A 16,145-nucleotide genomic window follows, 5' to 3' on the forward strand; every position below is an offset into this window, starting at 1 on the left:
GACTGTTACCAAAGTCTTTGTAGATAGAGGTGTAGAGAAGGATACTCCACTGTACCCATGAAGAGGTTTTTCCACCAGTTTAATGAAGACTTCTTGTGGGACCTTGTACAGCATGTCCACATGGTGTCTGCTGGATAGATACTAATTTCAACCATCCTTTTATGGAGCATAGATGAAGTCTGCAAACTGCATAACACAGGTGCATGAGTCCATGAATCCCAGCAGTCTAAGGCATACTCTTACTGATATTTTTGAATGATCTTCAAGGTGGTTGATGAGACTTACTGTTATCTGGAACTCTTCCTATGGAAGGTAAGCTCTCACTGACCTGGAGTCTAACACTGCTCCTCTGAACTCTATGCTTTGAGTTGGAATCACTGTGGAGTTTTATCTGTTGGTTTTGAGTCCCAGTGAGGTGAAGAGCTATAAGGTTACTTGAATTGAGTTGGTCACCTGTTGGATGATCTCCTCGAATCAGCTAGTCTCTGAGGTATAGGTAGACTTGGTTTCCTTGTCTCCTTAGGTGAGCCGCCATGAATGCCAAGTACTTGGTGAATACCCTCAGTATTGTGGAAAGACCAAAGGGCAGGACTCTATACTGGTAATCAGATGTTTCTACAAGGAATCTGAGGTATTTCCTGTGCTGGATGAATAGATAAGTGGAAACAGGCCTCTTGCAGGTCAAGAGCCAAGAACCAGTCCTGGAGATCTAAGGGAGGAATTATGGAGGGTGAGGCATGGGAGCCAGCAAACAGAACCGTAAACAGGGGAGTTTGAGTGGGACTTCTGTTGGAGTAGAAGGGAGGAGGAAAGCCCCTGGTCCTTAGTATGTGACAGTCTATACTACTGTGTTCACCACTTTTACAAAACTATGATAAATTTTGTACAAAGTATGCCTTGTTAGGTATCATTTGAAATGTCATAATCTGCTGAATGTTATTGCTTTGGTAAAAATGTGTGTATCCGTGTTGTATGTAAAGTCACAAGATTCTATAACATTGTAATAATTTGCCCTAAGGTTAAGAAAAGCAAGCCCAAATCAGTTTTTAGAGACAAAGACAATGGGAACGTGTGAACGTTAAAGAGGTCCCTAGCTAGACCCAAATCTGATCCTGGAGTCTGTAGCATACCCCAAGCACTATCCCAAGAGAACCTCTAGTAGCTTTCTTTCCCAAAGTGATTTTGACCGAAACAGACTCTGTTTTATCCATTCCTAATTTCTTTACAGTCTACCTCATCATTAATATACAATGCTACAATCCACCACCTTTACTTTTATTTCTGTCTTTCCTGAACAGTACATACCCTTCAATCCCTGTACTCCACTCATGACTTCTATTACATCATGTTTCTGTTATCCCTATAATAGCTGATTTCACTTCCTGCACCAGTAGTTCTAGTTTCTCCATTTTGTTGCCCAGGCTCCTTGCATTGGTGTACAAACGTCTTAGTTGTTTCTGCTTGGCTTTGCCTACATTCCTCACCCTATTGAGGACAGTCATTCTACAGCCAGTATCGCCTACCTGACTGCTAGCTTCATTGGTATCGGCACTGTTTTTCCTCTTGATGTCCATTCTCCTACCCACTGCTGTTCCTTTCTCAGTGGGGAACTGGTCTTTTTCGGAGCTGGCTCCTCAGATACAGGGTCCATGCTTAACTTTTTGGGAGTCTTCCCTGCATGCTCCAAAGGTTCCCCTTTCTTAGCAGACGTGTGCCCCAAGGTTGACGTGGCGCTGGATCTGTCCAGGGACAGATGTATACGGGATGTCTTCTGACCTGGCTCAGAGGGTGGTTGCAGGGAACGTTCCATCACCAACAGTCTGAGCTTTATTTCCCTGTTCTTCCTAGCCCTGAACTTAAGAGCTAAACAAAAAGAACACTTCTGGAAGATGTGGGACTCCCACAAGCAACGGACACAGTTGGAATGTCCATCAATATAGCCTCCTGGGAAAAGAGGCAGCGTTTCAAGCCTGGCAAACTAGGCACACCTCATCAGGAGAAGACAAGTCTCATGGAGAAACAGAGAGGGAAAACAGCCCTCTCACCTAAATTAACTATCTATTCCAGTGGTGGGCAACCTGCGGCCCGTCAGGGTAATCCGCTGGCGGGCCACAAGAAAGTTTGTTTACACTGACCATCTGCAGGCATAGCTGCCCGCAGCTCCCAGTGGCCATGGTTCACCGTTCCTGGCCAATGGGAGCTGCAGGAAGTGGCGGCCAGCCCGCGCAGTATCCTTTACCCCCTTTCCCTCCAGGTGGCACCTTTTCCACTCAGCTTCCGGAAAGCATCGTAGAATCTATTGACTGAGTTCAATTCCTAGTTCAGCCAGAACTGACCTTTGCAACCTTTCAGTTACTCCATCTGTAAAATAAAGGAGGAATGATACTTGCCTGCCTCGCAACATAGGTGTATGAGGCGGTGGCAAAACTAGCTAATTTTCCCTAAAGAAATGGTTGAGCTATTTTTGGTTAAACTTTCTTAAAAGAATTTAAGAAAATTTCAGCCTGAACAGTTAAAATTTGACAAAGAGTATAGTTAGGTAACCCTAACTATAGCTGTTGGTAGGAGTTCTACCTATAATACACACACATACCCTCTCTCTGACCAATCATCATCTGAAAGACAGCAAGTTTTCAGGTATGGAATATATGGAAACCACAGAGGTAAATCAAGACTCCAATCACTTGCACAGTCTGAACTTACTTCCTGCTGGGTGTGTCTATGGAGCAAGAGTTGCAAGTGACTTTGAAAAAAAGAGTTCATTGTGCCACTATACAACTACATTTTCCAAACATATATGACCAGCAGGACCCATATGACCCCTTCTCACTGCAAGAGAGTGAGACCCTGGCAATTCAGTAGTCCAAGGAAGCCCATGCCCATAGCTGTGCCTGCTCCCTGAGACATGTTGAAGTCATGTTTCCTGTGCCCTCTCCCACAAGGCCACAAGTCATTCAAAGTACCACTTTTGCATTTTGGTTTTTGATAAGATCTTGATGAGAGAATAGTTACAAAGCTGTGATTATTGCACCTATCTGTACAAGCCTTATTTCTCACCACAGAATCTGGCTCCGGTTCCTCAGTAGGTAGGACTTCATGACTGTGGCAGCTAGAACAGCTCTCAATTTCCTGCAGGAGTTTCAAAAGTTTCCTCTGTTGCCTGAAACATAGTTAAACTCTTAGGAATTTTGTTTCTGAACTTTTTACTTGGAAAAAAAATACTGAGTTAGAGTAAAGGTGAAGAAAACTCAGAATGAAAAAAAAACCCACCTAACTCATGCAGGACATTACAGTTATTTAAAAAACCCTATTAGAAGCCCATGAAATTCAGACAAAGATGTACCTAAAAAGCAATGCAAACACTGATTATTTCTGCCCCCGTATCAACTGCAGCAGCATTTTTCTTTCTTTATTTCCCATGTACTTGCTTTGCAAGATATGCTATTTTAGATAAAGGATTTTTCTTAAGAACGTATTCAGAGAAGGTGAAGTTTAATCACAGTTTATAACTACCTACACAAAAGAAGATATTTGATACCAGAGGGCTCTTTAACATACATGTAAGTATCTATATGGGGAACAAATATTTAATAGTGGGCTATTCAATCTAGCAAAGAAAGGTATAACACAATCTAATGGCTGGAAGTTGAAGCTACACAAATTCAGAGTGGAAATAAGGTGTACATTTTAACAGTGAGAGTAATTAACCATTGGAACAACTGAACAAGGGCTGTGGGGGATTCTCCATCACTGATAATTTTTAAAAACAAGATTGGATGCTTTCTAAAAGATAGTCTCTAGGAATTATTTCAGGGACGTTCTCTGGCCTGTGCTATAGATTCATAGATATGAAGGACAAAAGGGACCACTGTGACCATCTAGTCTGACCTCCTGTATAACAAGCCTTATTTCCTATCTGAATTTGTCTAGCTTCAACTTCATGTTATACCTTTCTCTGCTAGATTGAAGAGCCCATTATTTAAATATTTCCCCCTATGTAGATACTTATATACTGTAATCAGGTCACCCTTTAACCTTCTCTTTGATAAGTTAAACAGATTGAGCTCCTTGAGTCTATCACTATAAGGCATATTTTCTAATCCTTCTCATTGCTCTCCTCTGAACCCTCTCCAATGTATTAAAATACTTCATGAATTATGAGCACCAGAACTGGACAAAGTGTTCCAGCAGTGGTTGCACCAATGCCAAATACAGAGATAAAATAACTTCTCTACTCCTGCTTGAGATTCCCCTATTTATGCATCTGAGAATCACACTGGCTGTTTTGGCCATAATATCGCACAGGGAGCTCATGTTCAGATGATTATCCATCATGATCCCTGTCAAGGTTCCTTTCCCACTCTGAACTCTAGGGTACAGATGTGGGGACCTGCATGAAAGACCCCCCTAAGCTTATTCTTACCAACTTAGGTTAAAAATTTCCCCAAGGTACAAACTTTGCCTTGTCCTTGAACAGTATGCTGCCACCACCAAGCGTTTTAAACAAAGAACAGGGAAAGAGACCACTTGGAGACGTCTTCCCCCAAAATATCCCCCCAAGTCCTACACCCCCTTTCCTGGGGAAGGCTTGATAAGAATCCTCACCAATATGTACAGGTGAACACAGACCCAAACCCTTGGATCTTAAGAACAATGAAAAAGCAATCAGGATCTTAAAAGAAGAATTTTAATTAAAGAAAAGGTAAAAGAATCACCTCTGTAAAATCAGGATGGTAAATACCTTACAGGGTAATCAGATTCAAAACATAGAGAATCCCTCTATGCAAAACCTTAAGTTACAAAAAGACACAAACACAGGAATATACATTCCATCCAGCACAGCTTTACCACCCATTAAACAAAAGGAAATCTAATGCATGTTCTAGCTAGATTACTTACTAACTTTACAGGAGTTGTAAGGCTGCATTCCTGATCTGTTCCTGGCAAAAGCATCACACAGACAGACAAACCCTTTGTTCTCCCCCTCTCCAGATTTGAAAGTATCCTGTCCCCTCATTGGTCATTTTGGATCAGGTGCCAGCAAGGTTATTTTAGCTTCTTAACCCTTTACAGGTGAAAGGGTTTTGCCTCTGGCCAGGAGGGATTTTATAGCACTGTATACAGAAAGGTGGTTACCCTTCCCTTTATATTTATGACAATCCCCAAATCTTTTTCAGAGTCACTGCTTCCTAGGATAGAGTCCCCCATCCTGTAAGTATGTCCTATGTTCCTAAATGTACATGTGACGTTGCACTCCATATGTTTTAAGGAAATATGCTAATGAGTGTGAAAATAATGTAACTGGAATATGCTTTATGCAAAAGGTCTCTTGTAAGGTATCATTACAAAGCTTATGATCTACCGAGTGTGTTCATCCTATTTGTTTGTATGTATTATTTCTATGTCTGGAGTTAGGAGAATAAGATATAAACTTTATTACTGATGTAAACATGTTAAGTGGAAGCCATTAAGGGTGCTTTAGAATTAATGAACTGTGAATAGGTTTGTTTACCTGCAAGTCTTCCTGTGTACCTGTCTTCCAGCTACTAGGTAATAAAGAAGGAGATCTTACAGTGACATGTGATCATGTCACCTGAACTGGAATCCATCTTAAACCTGGTGCTTTTCCATTTAGAAGGAAGGGTGGGGACCTAGAGAGAAAAAAGATTCCCGCCTTGGGCCAAAGCTATAAAAGGGGGTGGAAAAGAACAAAGGGGGCTGCCAGTCATGAGAAATCCCCTAGTTACCACCTGAGCTGGAACTAACAAGTGCTGCACCGGGGGAAAGGATTGGGCCCAGACTAGAAAGGAATCTAGTCTGTGAAAGAAGCTTATTGGAACATCTCTGAGAGTGAGATTTACCTTTATTCAGTTTTTTAATATATTAGACTTAGACTTGCGTGTTTTGTTTTATTTCGCTTGGTAACTTACTTTGTTCTGTCTGTTATTACTTGAAACCACTTAAATCCTACTTTTATACTTAATAAAATCACTTTTGTTTATTAATTAACCCAGAGTAAGTGATTAATATCTGGGGGAGCAAACAGCTGTGCATATCTCTCTATCAGTGTTATAGAGGGCAGATAATTTATGAGTTTTGCCTGTATAAGCTTTATACAGAGTAAAAAGGATTTATTTGGGGTTTGGATCCCATTGGGAGCTGGGTGTCTGGGTGCTGGAGACAAGAGTACTTGCTGAGCTGTTTTCACTTAAGTCTGCAGCTTTGGGGGCGTGGTTCAGACCATGGGTCTATGTTGCAGCAGGCTAGCAAGTCTGGCTCAACAAGACAGGGTTCTGGAGTCCCAAGCTGGCAAAGAAAATGGGCTCAGAGGTAGTTTCAGCACATCAGGTGACAGTCCAAGGGGGTCTCTGTGACTGAACCCGTCACAGTACACATTTACATTTAGCTGTATTAAATGCATACTGTTTGTTTGTGCCCAGTTTACCAAGCAATCCAGATTATTCTGTATCAGTGACCTGTCCTCTTCATTATTTACCTCTTTTCCATTTTTTTGTGTCATCTACAAACTTTATCACTGATGATTTTATGTTTCCTTCCAGAACATTGATACAAATGTTGACTAGCATGGAGACAAGAACTGATCCCTATGAGACCCGGCTGTATGATGATTCCCCATTTACAATTACCTTTTTAGACCTATCAATTAGCCAGTTTTTCATGCATTTAATGTGTGCCATGTTAATTTTATATCATTCTAGATTTTTAATCAAAATGTTATGCAGTACCAAGTCATACACCTTACAAAAGTCTATTACATCAACATGGTTACCTGTATCAGCTAAACTAGTAAAACTCATAAAAAAAGATATCAAGTTAGAAAGGAGCTATTTTCCATAAATCCATGTTGATTGGCATTAATTACATAACTCTCCTCTAATTGTTTATTAATGGGAGTCCCATATCAGCTGCTCCATTACCCAGGATCAATGTAAGACTGACAGGGGTATAATTATCCCTGTCATCCCATTGACTTTTTTAAAAAATTGGCACAACAATAGCTGTCTTCTAGTCTTCTGAAACTTCCCAGTGCTCCAAGAGTTATTGAAAATCAACATAAATGGTTCAGCGAGCTCCTCAGGCAGCTGTTTTAAAACTCTTGAATGCAAGTTACCTGGACCTGTTGATTTAAAAATGTCTAACTTTAGTAGCTTCTGTATAACAACCTCCAGAGACACTAGTGGAATGGAAAGAGTGTTATCATCACGATATGATGAGACTATGTCACCTAATGTTTTCCCAATACAGAACAGAAATATTTATTGAACACTTCTGCCTTTTCTGCATTATTATTGATAATTCTATCATTTTCATCAAGTAGTGGACTAATACAATTTTCAGGATTCTTTTTGTACCTAATATATTGAAAAAACTCCTTTTTATTGTCTAACTTTGCTGGCCATAGATTTCTCTTTGTGTCCTTTGACTTCCCTTATCAATTTTCTACAATTCCTAACTTCTGATTCATATTCCTTTCTTTCAGCTTCCCCCTTCTTGAATTTGTTCTAGATAGATAGATAGATATCTGTTGTGACAAAGTCAGGCCAGACGGCTGCAAGAGGGTCCTGGAAGGCCAATATATTATCCCTAGAATGTTAAAAGCCCTTTTCCCTACAAGCTGAGAAATGGTTACCTCAGGTCAATTACGGACACTGGAATCCAATTAAGGGCTGCCTGAGGCCTTTAAAAACCCCTCCTCTGAGGATAGGGAGGGAGGGAGGGAGGGAGGGAGGGAGAGAGAGAGAGAGAGAGAGAGAGAGAGAGAGAGAGAGAGAGAGAGAGAGAGAGAGAGAGAGAGAGAGAGAGAGAGAGAGAGAGAGAGAGAGAGAGAGAAAGAAAGAAAGAAAGAAAGAAAGAAAGAAAGAAAGAAAGAAAGAAAGAAAGAAAGAAAGAAAGAAAGAAAGAAAGAAAGAAAGAAAGAAAGAAAGAAAGAAAGACAGACAGACAGACAGACAGACAGACAGACAGACAGACAGACAGACAGACAAGCTGCTGCCAGCCTAGTGGCAACAGGGAAATAAACTGCTCCAGGATGAGAGCTTGTGTTCCTTCCCATAGGGAGACAGCCAAAACTGAGTGCCTGCTAGGGGAAGGACTGATGCTCCAGAGCAACCAACAGGATGACACCTTGCCCCAGCGAGGGGGGTAGAGAAAGGTACCCTCATGGGTTTTTGTTCATGAGACTGTTTCTTTGGTGGAGGATCACCCTTAGGCCGACCCTCAGGCCTACCCTGAAAATACAACCAAGGGAGCACAGAAGGGGGAAGGCAAACCCTGCCTGAGTGGGGCTGATTACCCCAGGCCCACCATCACCTGAGGGGGAAGCGCTAAGGCTAGCAAGAGAAAAGAGGTGCCTTGCCACACGATATACCTATATTTTCAATTTATATAAAGATATCTATATCCATCTATAGATATATAAAATATTCAGTAAGTATATAATAATAGCTGCCATCACGTCTCCTCTAAACCAGGTTGTTTTGTTAACCAGCACAGCCTTCTTTGTGGCTGTTTGGGCATCTAGTAAGGTGCTCTTAAATGAGTCCCAATTATCAGTCACATTTTTCTTTGTTAAATTCTTCCTCCCAGTTGATTTAGCTCATAACTGTTTTCAGCTTTGTGACTTTTCTCCTATTATAGGACCAAATATATATATATATATATATATATATATATATATATATATATATATATTACTGTCTGAACTTTATTCTGCTTGCACCTCCTTCTCAACTGTCAAGTATTTGGTTCCCCAGGGGAACAGCTTCCTGCTTACCTACAGTACTGGATGTTCTTTGACATCTACCTCCTCAGACAATATGGCCCTGAGGCCCACCTTGGAGGAATCCATTTGGAGGATGAACAGTTTTGCAAAATCGGGCCTTCCTGTGCTCCTCTCTAGTCTGTCTCTGGAATCTCCTCCACTGCTGAGCTACTTCCTCTTTGAATGCTCCCACAACTGGAAACATGCCTAGCAAAGGCGAGGGGGCGTGGCTTCCCGTGTCCAGAGTGGCTCCTTAACCCTTGCCTTGTTGGTGCAGGATTGATAAATCCCATCACACACCCACTCTCACCTGGACTGTAGCAGAAAAGTCTGTTGAACTTAGAAGACCAATATTTTCAGCCTCTCCCCTGTACATAACCAAGATGCAGGTCATCCTGCCTTTTACAGGGTAGAGACAAAATATGGGACACAGGAAGGAACATCTAGAAAAATATGTTGTTGGTAAGATTTATCCCATTACACAGAGCAGAAATTACATGCTTCTAGAAATAATCACGAGAAAGGATAAAACCAGAGAACCACAATATATGATATCAATAATCCAGTCACATTAAGGAAATCACTCTTAAATAAACTAATATAGTTACCTGCTTCCCAAATGGCCAATTCTTTCAATGGCTTCTGTGACTACAGTTGTTTCCTGTTGTTTTTCTGAAGGCTCAGTTGTTGCAGAAATAGATGAAATTGAAACAGAAGGCAGCTATGTAAGAAAAAATTAACAAATTTTATATACACTATTCCCTACGCACATAAAACAATATGAGCTGTGGTTTGTGTCTCTGAAATGAATGAGAGTATGGCCAAATTCTGATTTTAGCTAAACTAATGTAAATCCAACCTATTTCCGTTGAATTTAATGGAATTACTGTGGATTTACACTGTTATAGCTGAGATTAGAATCTGGTCCTTTACATGTAAGGCAGGTGAAAATAATGTAAAAGGATTTCATACCACCCTTTAAAATAATTTATTAATATGAGATTTAAAGCATACATGAAAGAGCGAAAATGCAATTTCCTTCCCACTTTCAGCTTGCGCCACTTCAATGTGCTTTCATGAAAATAAGAAATTACATCCCTGCAATGGCAGTCCTCTGCTGATAATACTTTGAAAGAAAGAGCACTGCCCTTGTCTCATGATCCTGCATGTGAACAGGGCAGAAACTCCTCAAATTCAAAGGCCTAAAGTCACTGGTGGGGCCTGATGCTAAAATCACCTGCTCCTTTCACAATAGATGATAAAAACTGTCATGGTTACAGTGCAATCTGCTTTTTAGATCCCTTTGAAGGCCCAATTGAGTGCACCCTTCTGGTGACAGACTTGGCTTCGTTCACGTCTGTCAAAGGCAGAACTCCAAGGCTCAACCACTCTTGGATTGAATCTGTGGATTGCAGTCCCCCTTATTTCCCAACCATTATAATGTGACAGTCCCAACTGTATTTGGAACCTGCAAGAAAAATTCTCTTGGGAGACTTATGGCACCTTAGAGACTAACAAATTCATTTGAGCATAAGCTTATGCTCAAATAAATTTGTTAGCCTCTAAGGTGCCACAAGTACTCCTGATTCTTTTTGCTGATACAGACTAACACGGCTATCACTCTGAAACTTGGGAGACTTGTGAACCATGGTTAATTAAAGTGACTCAAAACTGATTTCTTCAAAACAAACATTGTTTACACACCCAGATATAGATAGAAAGCAGAAAGGGATAAAACAACAAAAGGTCTATTTGCCTGGGTCTTACCTAACTCTTACCCTTTTCTTGAAAGTTTCCCATAAGTTCCACTCAGTCCAGGCCCCCTACTTCTGGGTTGCAAGAGACAGCCATGCTATGCACCATTTTCTGCCTCTCTCTCCCTGCAGCATGTCCCCCAGGCCGCTGATGCCCACACACCCCTTCCTTCCTCTCTAGGAAGAAGTCTTTAATGGTTTAATGTTCCTTTGATTCTAGGCTCAGGCTGCGGAAAAATAAATCTGCTAGCCTGGCTGAAAACAGGCAGGTGGGCATTTTCCAATTAATAGTTCCCACATTATTTTCTTAAGGAGAGTTGGTATTCTCTTTGGAGGAACCTTGTGACTGTCATTCATTTCCTGCTTGTTTTCACCTAACAGCTTTCTTTGATTCAACTTAATGCAGTCCTACCGGACAATATCAAGCACTGAGGTACACAGGACATTCATTAAAAAATGCAAATATCTCCCCGGTTCTTCATAAGAAGATTCCCATATTTATCACAATTGTACAAAGTACAAAAGATTACATAATCTTTAAATGCTGAAGGAAGAGTGAGCTCTGATCCATCACATCACACAGATTTCAGAGAACAGCTGTTACTAGTGTGACAGATGGTCAGCTGTTCTGTAATTATTTATAACTACTATATGTTGACCTGGTTATTGAGATGTTTACTATGTGAATATATTGGTTTAGTTTAATAGTAAGCTGTAAGAAAATAAACAGAAAGGAAACAACAGCTCAAGATAAGCTACCCTATAGTGAATATTAGAGGGTTATTGTAGGACAATGGGTGAGCCCTTGGCTCTGAGGAGTCTGCCTCAACCTCCTGTGGAGCCTGCTGAATTGGTTTGGACAAGCAGAGCCAAAAGCCTGTCAACTGGCAAGCCCAAAGGAACTCTAGCTGGATAAAATGAGGCTCTCTTTTCCAGGGGGGAAATTCCAGGTAATTGTTGGGAGAGCTGTTCAAACTAACACAGACACCTATTTGGGTATCTGAAGAAGCTAGGTCTGCTTAGGACACCCTCACAGAATGATAAGGCTTTAGGTAAGAAAGACACACATGTTGACTGTTTTAAAATCCTTTTTCTCTAAATGTTGCTCCTATTGTTAATATTAAGCAACATACTGGTTTAAGATGGCTGTCACATTTTATTCATCACAGGTCACAGATTCACAAAGGGATGGATGGAGGTGTACACAGATGATTCTTGAGGGCTCTAGTAAACTTTCATTAATGACCATGATAAATCTCTGTATTACGAAAATATGAAAAATTTCTTTGCGCTGCTTCTCTTGGACCACTTTCAGGGGTATGACTGAGGTTTACACCATGTGTTTCATCGGGTCCTGGAAAAAACAGTTACTAACCTGCTCAGTAACTGTTCTTTTTTGAGATATGTTGCGCATGTCCATTCCATTCTCAGTATGTGTGTGTCCAGCGCAGGGATGTCAGAAACTTTTCCCCTCAGCAGTACCCACTGGGACGTTCAAATGCCCTCTGCTGCCATGCACCAGCGCATGGACATGTAAATGGCAGAGCCACCCCTAGCTCCCCTCAGTTCCTTCTTGCTAGAACTCCCATGTTGAGGGGCAGGAGGGTGGGTCATGGAATGGACACATGTGACACATCCCAAAGAATAACAGTTACTGAACAGGTTAGTTTTTCTTCTTTAAGTGATTGCACATATGCATTCCACTCTTGGTGACTCTCAAGCTGTGAAAACAAGAGGTGGGATTGGACAACGACTCATCCAACTCTAGCATTGTCTCTGGAGTCTTGAGTCACAGCATAATGGGAGGCAAACATGTGGACTGAGGACCAGGTTGCCACTCTACAAATGTCCACAATTGGAACGTGTGCCATAAAAGCCACTGAGGCAGATTGGGACCTCAGTGAATGAACTGTGACTCTGCTCACAAGGGTGACATTAGCCATGTCATAGCACACGCGTATATAGGAGGCTATCCAAGAAGAAATTCTTTGGATGGAGACTAATTGTCCTTTTGTTCTGTCTGTCACCTCTACTAACAGTTGGGAAGACTTAGGGAAGTGCCTGGTTCTGTGCAGTTAGAATGCCAGAGCTCTTCTGATATGCAGGGTACGGAAACACTCCTCTTCCCTGCTCGAATGCAGCTTCAGGTAGAATGCAGGCAAATAAATTGGCCGGTTCGTATGGAAAGATTACACCACCTTTGGGACGAACATTGGTTGAGAATACAGGTAAACCTTGTCCCTAAAGAATATCACATAGGGAAGCCCAGACATTAAGGAAGGCAGCTCTCTTACCCTTCTGGCTGAGGTGATGGTCACCAAAAATTCTCTTTATTGACAGATGCAGTAGAGTGCAAGTAGCCAAAGGCTCAAACAGGCCACCCATAAGTCTTGATAACACTAAGTTTAGATCCCACAGGGGAATGGGAATCTTGCACCTGAAGATACAATTTGACTAGGCCTTTCAAAAATGTATGGACATGTCATTAGAGAAAAATCCACTTCAGGATGGAACAGTGAAATAGTTACAAGATGTACTTTAATCAAACTAGCAGCCAAACTTAACAGCCAGAGCTAATGTGCATGTTGACTGTGGGCAGGCAAAGGGAACATCTACACATACACTGGCTAGACTTGTTCACAAATGTAGGGAAGGGAGGACATGAGAGCGTACGTTCACCACCGAATCTAGATGATGACAGCTCAGAAAGTAGACTTATGCCAGCCAACCCTGTAGAACTCGGAGGTGCAGTCTGGCACACTGAACCAGGTAAGTGCAGAAATCCATGTGCCCCAGAAGCCTCAAACACTTTTGTGCTGTTGTGACCAGGTGAGCTTTCATACCTATGACAACTGATTAAATTGCTTGAACCTTTGAGTCTGGAAGAAAAGCTCTGTCTTGAGTTGAGTCCGTTACAGTCCCTATAAACTCTATCCTCTGGACCAAGGAGATGAAAGACTTCTCTGTGTTGACTAGTAGTCCCAAAGCATTGACTGTCAACTGGATCAGGAATACACTACACTGTACCTGCAGTCCGGATCGGCCCTTGACAAGCCAGTCATCCAGATAGAGTTGAACTCCAGATATTCTGAGGAATGCAGATACTACTGCCATAACTTTTGTAAAGACCCTGAGAACTGCTGACAGGCCAGATGGTAGCACAATGAACTGGTAATGATTTTGATTTACCAAAAATCTGAGGTACATCCTGTGAGCTTGATTGATTGCCACATGGAAATAGACATCTGTTAAGTCAAGCAAGGGTGGCACCAGGATCCAGGGAGGGGATAACAGGAGCTAGGGTGACAATGCAAAACTTTATTTTTTAAGAATTTGTTGAGTTGACGCAAATCTAAGATTGGTCTGAGACTCCTCTTCACTTTTGGAATTAAGAAATAGAGGGATTAAAACCCCTGCCATCTGAGACAGTGTTGAAACTCCTCTGTGACCCCCAAGCAAAGGAGAGACTGTACCTCCTGGAGGAGGATTGTCTCGTGGGAGTAGTCTCCGAAGAGGGATGGGGAAGAAGGGTGGGAAAGAATTTTAGAAACAAACTGGAGACCTACTGGTCTGAAATAACTTGGTACCAAGCACTGAGGAAATGGGACAGACCATTTGCAAAAGTGGGGGAATTTGGGTCTGGAGAGATGGAAACTGTTTGCATCCTCAACAGGCCCCTCAAAATGATTGTTTGGCATTTCCCACAAGTCTTGAAGGGCCTGGGGCTGGAGCCAAAGTAGCAGGAGACCTGAACCTATATCTCCTGGACTTCAAGGCTTGTAACTTGGTCAAACCAAATCCTATTTCATCTGGAACAAGGCCATGCACTGCTCCTCCAGGAGAAATATTTCTCTGCTAAATGACATACCACAGACATGCACTAGATTTTTTTCATGTTCTTGTCATTAAGAATGTGACATATATGTACAAATGGGTAACCTAGCTGTGCGGTGAAAAGTCTGTGGGTCAAATATGAGGTGAATAATTAGGGACAGATGAAGCTCAGGAAAAGGACCCTAAGGACCTTGTAAGAGAGATAGAGAGAGGCTCCTGTAGGCTTTGAAAGGTACACAGAATCTGAGGCAAGGAGTTGGGCTATGGAATTTACACATGCAATCAGAGCCAGTAGAATTTAAAAGTCCCAGGAAATGAAATGCCATCTTTTGTTTGTTTTCTTTTTAATGCCTTAATTCTGCCCTGTAGCACATTTACATGTTGAAGGTGGGATTTTCAAAGCCTTTAGTGTTAGTAGTTACTGGAAGTAAATTGCTTCCCTGAGAGTAGAGTTAGGCCAACACTGAGACTGGGGGCTTTTGAAAATCCCACTCTGTGTCCCAAGACAATGCCTATTAAGTAAGTATTACCTTACTTTCATAAAACATAGCAAGTTCATGTTATTTGTGAATATGCAGAGGGAACTACTCTCTCTCTCAACCACAAAACAACAGACATCACAAAAAATAAAAAGGAGATTGGAGAATTTGGCAGCCCATAACCTGGAAAGAGATTCTGTAACACCAACAGACCCAGTCCTGAATTCCAGCCAAGAAGGGTCTGATCCAATTCTGAAGCAAATGAAAAGCTCCCATTGACTTCAATGAAACTAGGATCAGGCCCTAAGTGCTTGGTGAATGTGTGCAGTGAAAGTCATGTGACTGCTTTTCAAATTGTTTGGGTGTTAACTTTGAGGGAGGGAATGGCAGAAACCAGAAGGATCCTTTCTATCTCTAGGAAGAAGAGTCACATAAATGGTTAACACATTCTTTTCTGATCTTCTCTGAAATCAAGAAAGAGCTGTAAGGTAATATCCCCAGAAAGTGCATATGGGATGACCACACTATTCCATTTCATGTAGTGTTAAGATTCACCCCACCACCTACCCTTGTAAGGCTTTAAATCAGTGATACTCAGACTGAGGCGTCTGAGCCGCAAGTGGCTCTTTAATGTGCCTAATGCGGCTCTTTGCAGCATATGATATTAAAACACTGTGTGATTTAATTATTAACCACTCAGAATGCTTTTACTATGTTATTAACCAACAATAGTTGATAAAATAATAATACTTCGTCAGTCATTTTGCTGTGAGCATTATATACCACATATATAAAAAATTAACTAAATATTTCCCCTGCCATTCTATTTAAATATGAATATATACTACTATAGTAAATGAAACAATGAATTCATACTAATACTCTTTTGGGTAATGTTGATTGCCAATTTGGCTCCTGAACCACTGAGGTCTGAGTATCACTGTACTAAACTATATAAGATTCCTATTCATGTTTAGGGAAAGGAAATAATTTTTGCTAGTGAACACCTTGGATCTCTCTTGTCCCAGGTCAGTACTTTGGCATACCATTTGATGGCTGGTAGAAGTCTCCAGCCTTCTGCAAAGCATCTCTCTTTGCAAGATCTCATTTTCAACTTGCATAGCTTTAATGACAGCAGAAGCAGATTGCTCAGGATCCTTCTTCTCACACACATTCCTTCGAGTTGCTGACAGTGGCTTTTCTGGTCGACTTACTGGTCCTGACATCAAAAAGTAGCAAGAAATGTTTTTTGATCATCTCATACATGCATAAAATACTGTAAAAGCCCAAGCATGA

The 16,145-nt window shown here is 41.4% G+C and overlaps 1 protein-coding gene across 10 annotated transcripts in view; it reads right to left on the minus strand.

Moving 5' to 3' along the window:
• The window catches only part of KATNIP (katanin interacting protein), a 181,443-nt gene that overhangs the window by 87,239 nt on the left and 78,059 nt on the right, over positions 1-16,145 (minus strand). For 9 of the 10 annotated variants that reach the window (XR_012161174.2, XM_073362645.2, XM_073362649.2 and 6 more), the window contains 3 exons: positions 15,857-16,068; positions 9,391-9,503; positions 3,058-3,160 (listed from right to left, as the gene is read on the minus strand). Coding sequence is in view for 9 of the 10 variants with exons in the window: in XM_073362645.2 (XP_073218746.1) it covers positions 3,058-3,160; positions 9,391-9,503; positions 15,857-16,068 (428 nt within the window). In the remaining variant the exon portion in view is untranslated. The remainder of the gene's footprint in view (positions 1-3,057; positions 3,161-9,390; positions 9,504-15,856; positions 16,069-16,145) is intronic. The other variant, XM_073362646.2, reaches the window with a different exon arrangement.

This window comes from Lepidochelys kempii, chromosome 10 (assembly GCF_965140285.1).
Source record: "Lepidochelys kempii isolate rLepKem1 chromosome 10, rLepKem1.hap1, whole genome shotgun sequence".
NCBI lineage: Eukaryota > Metazoa > Chordata > Testudines > Cheloniidae > Lepidochelys > Lepidochelys kempii.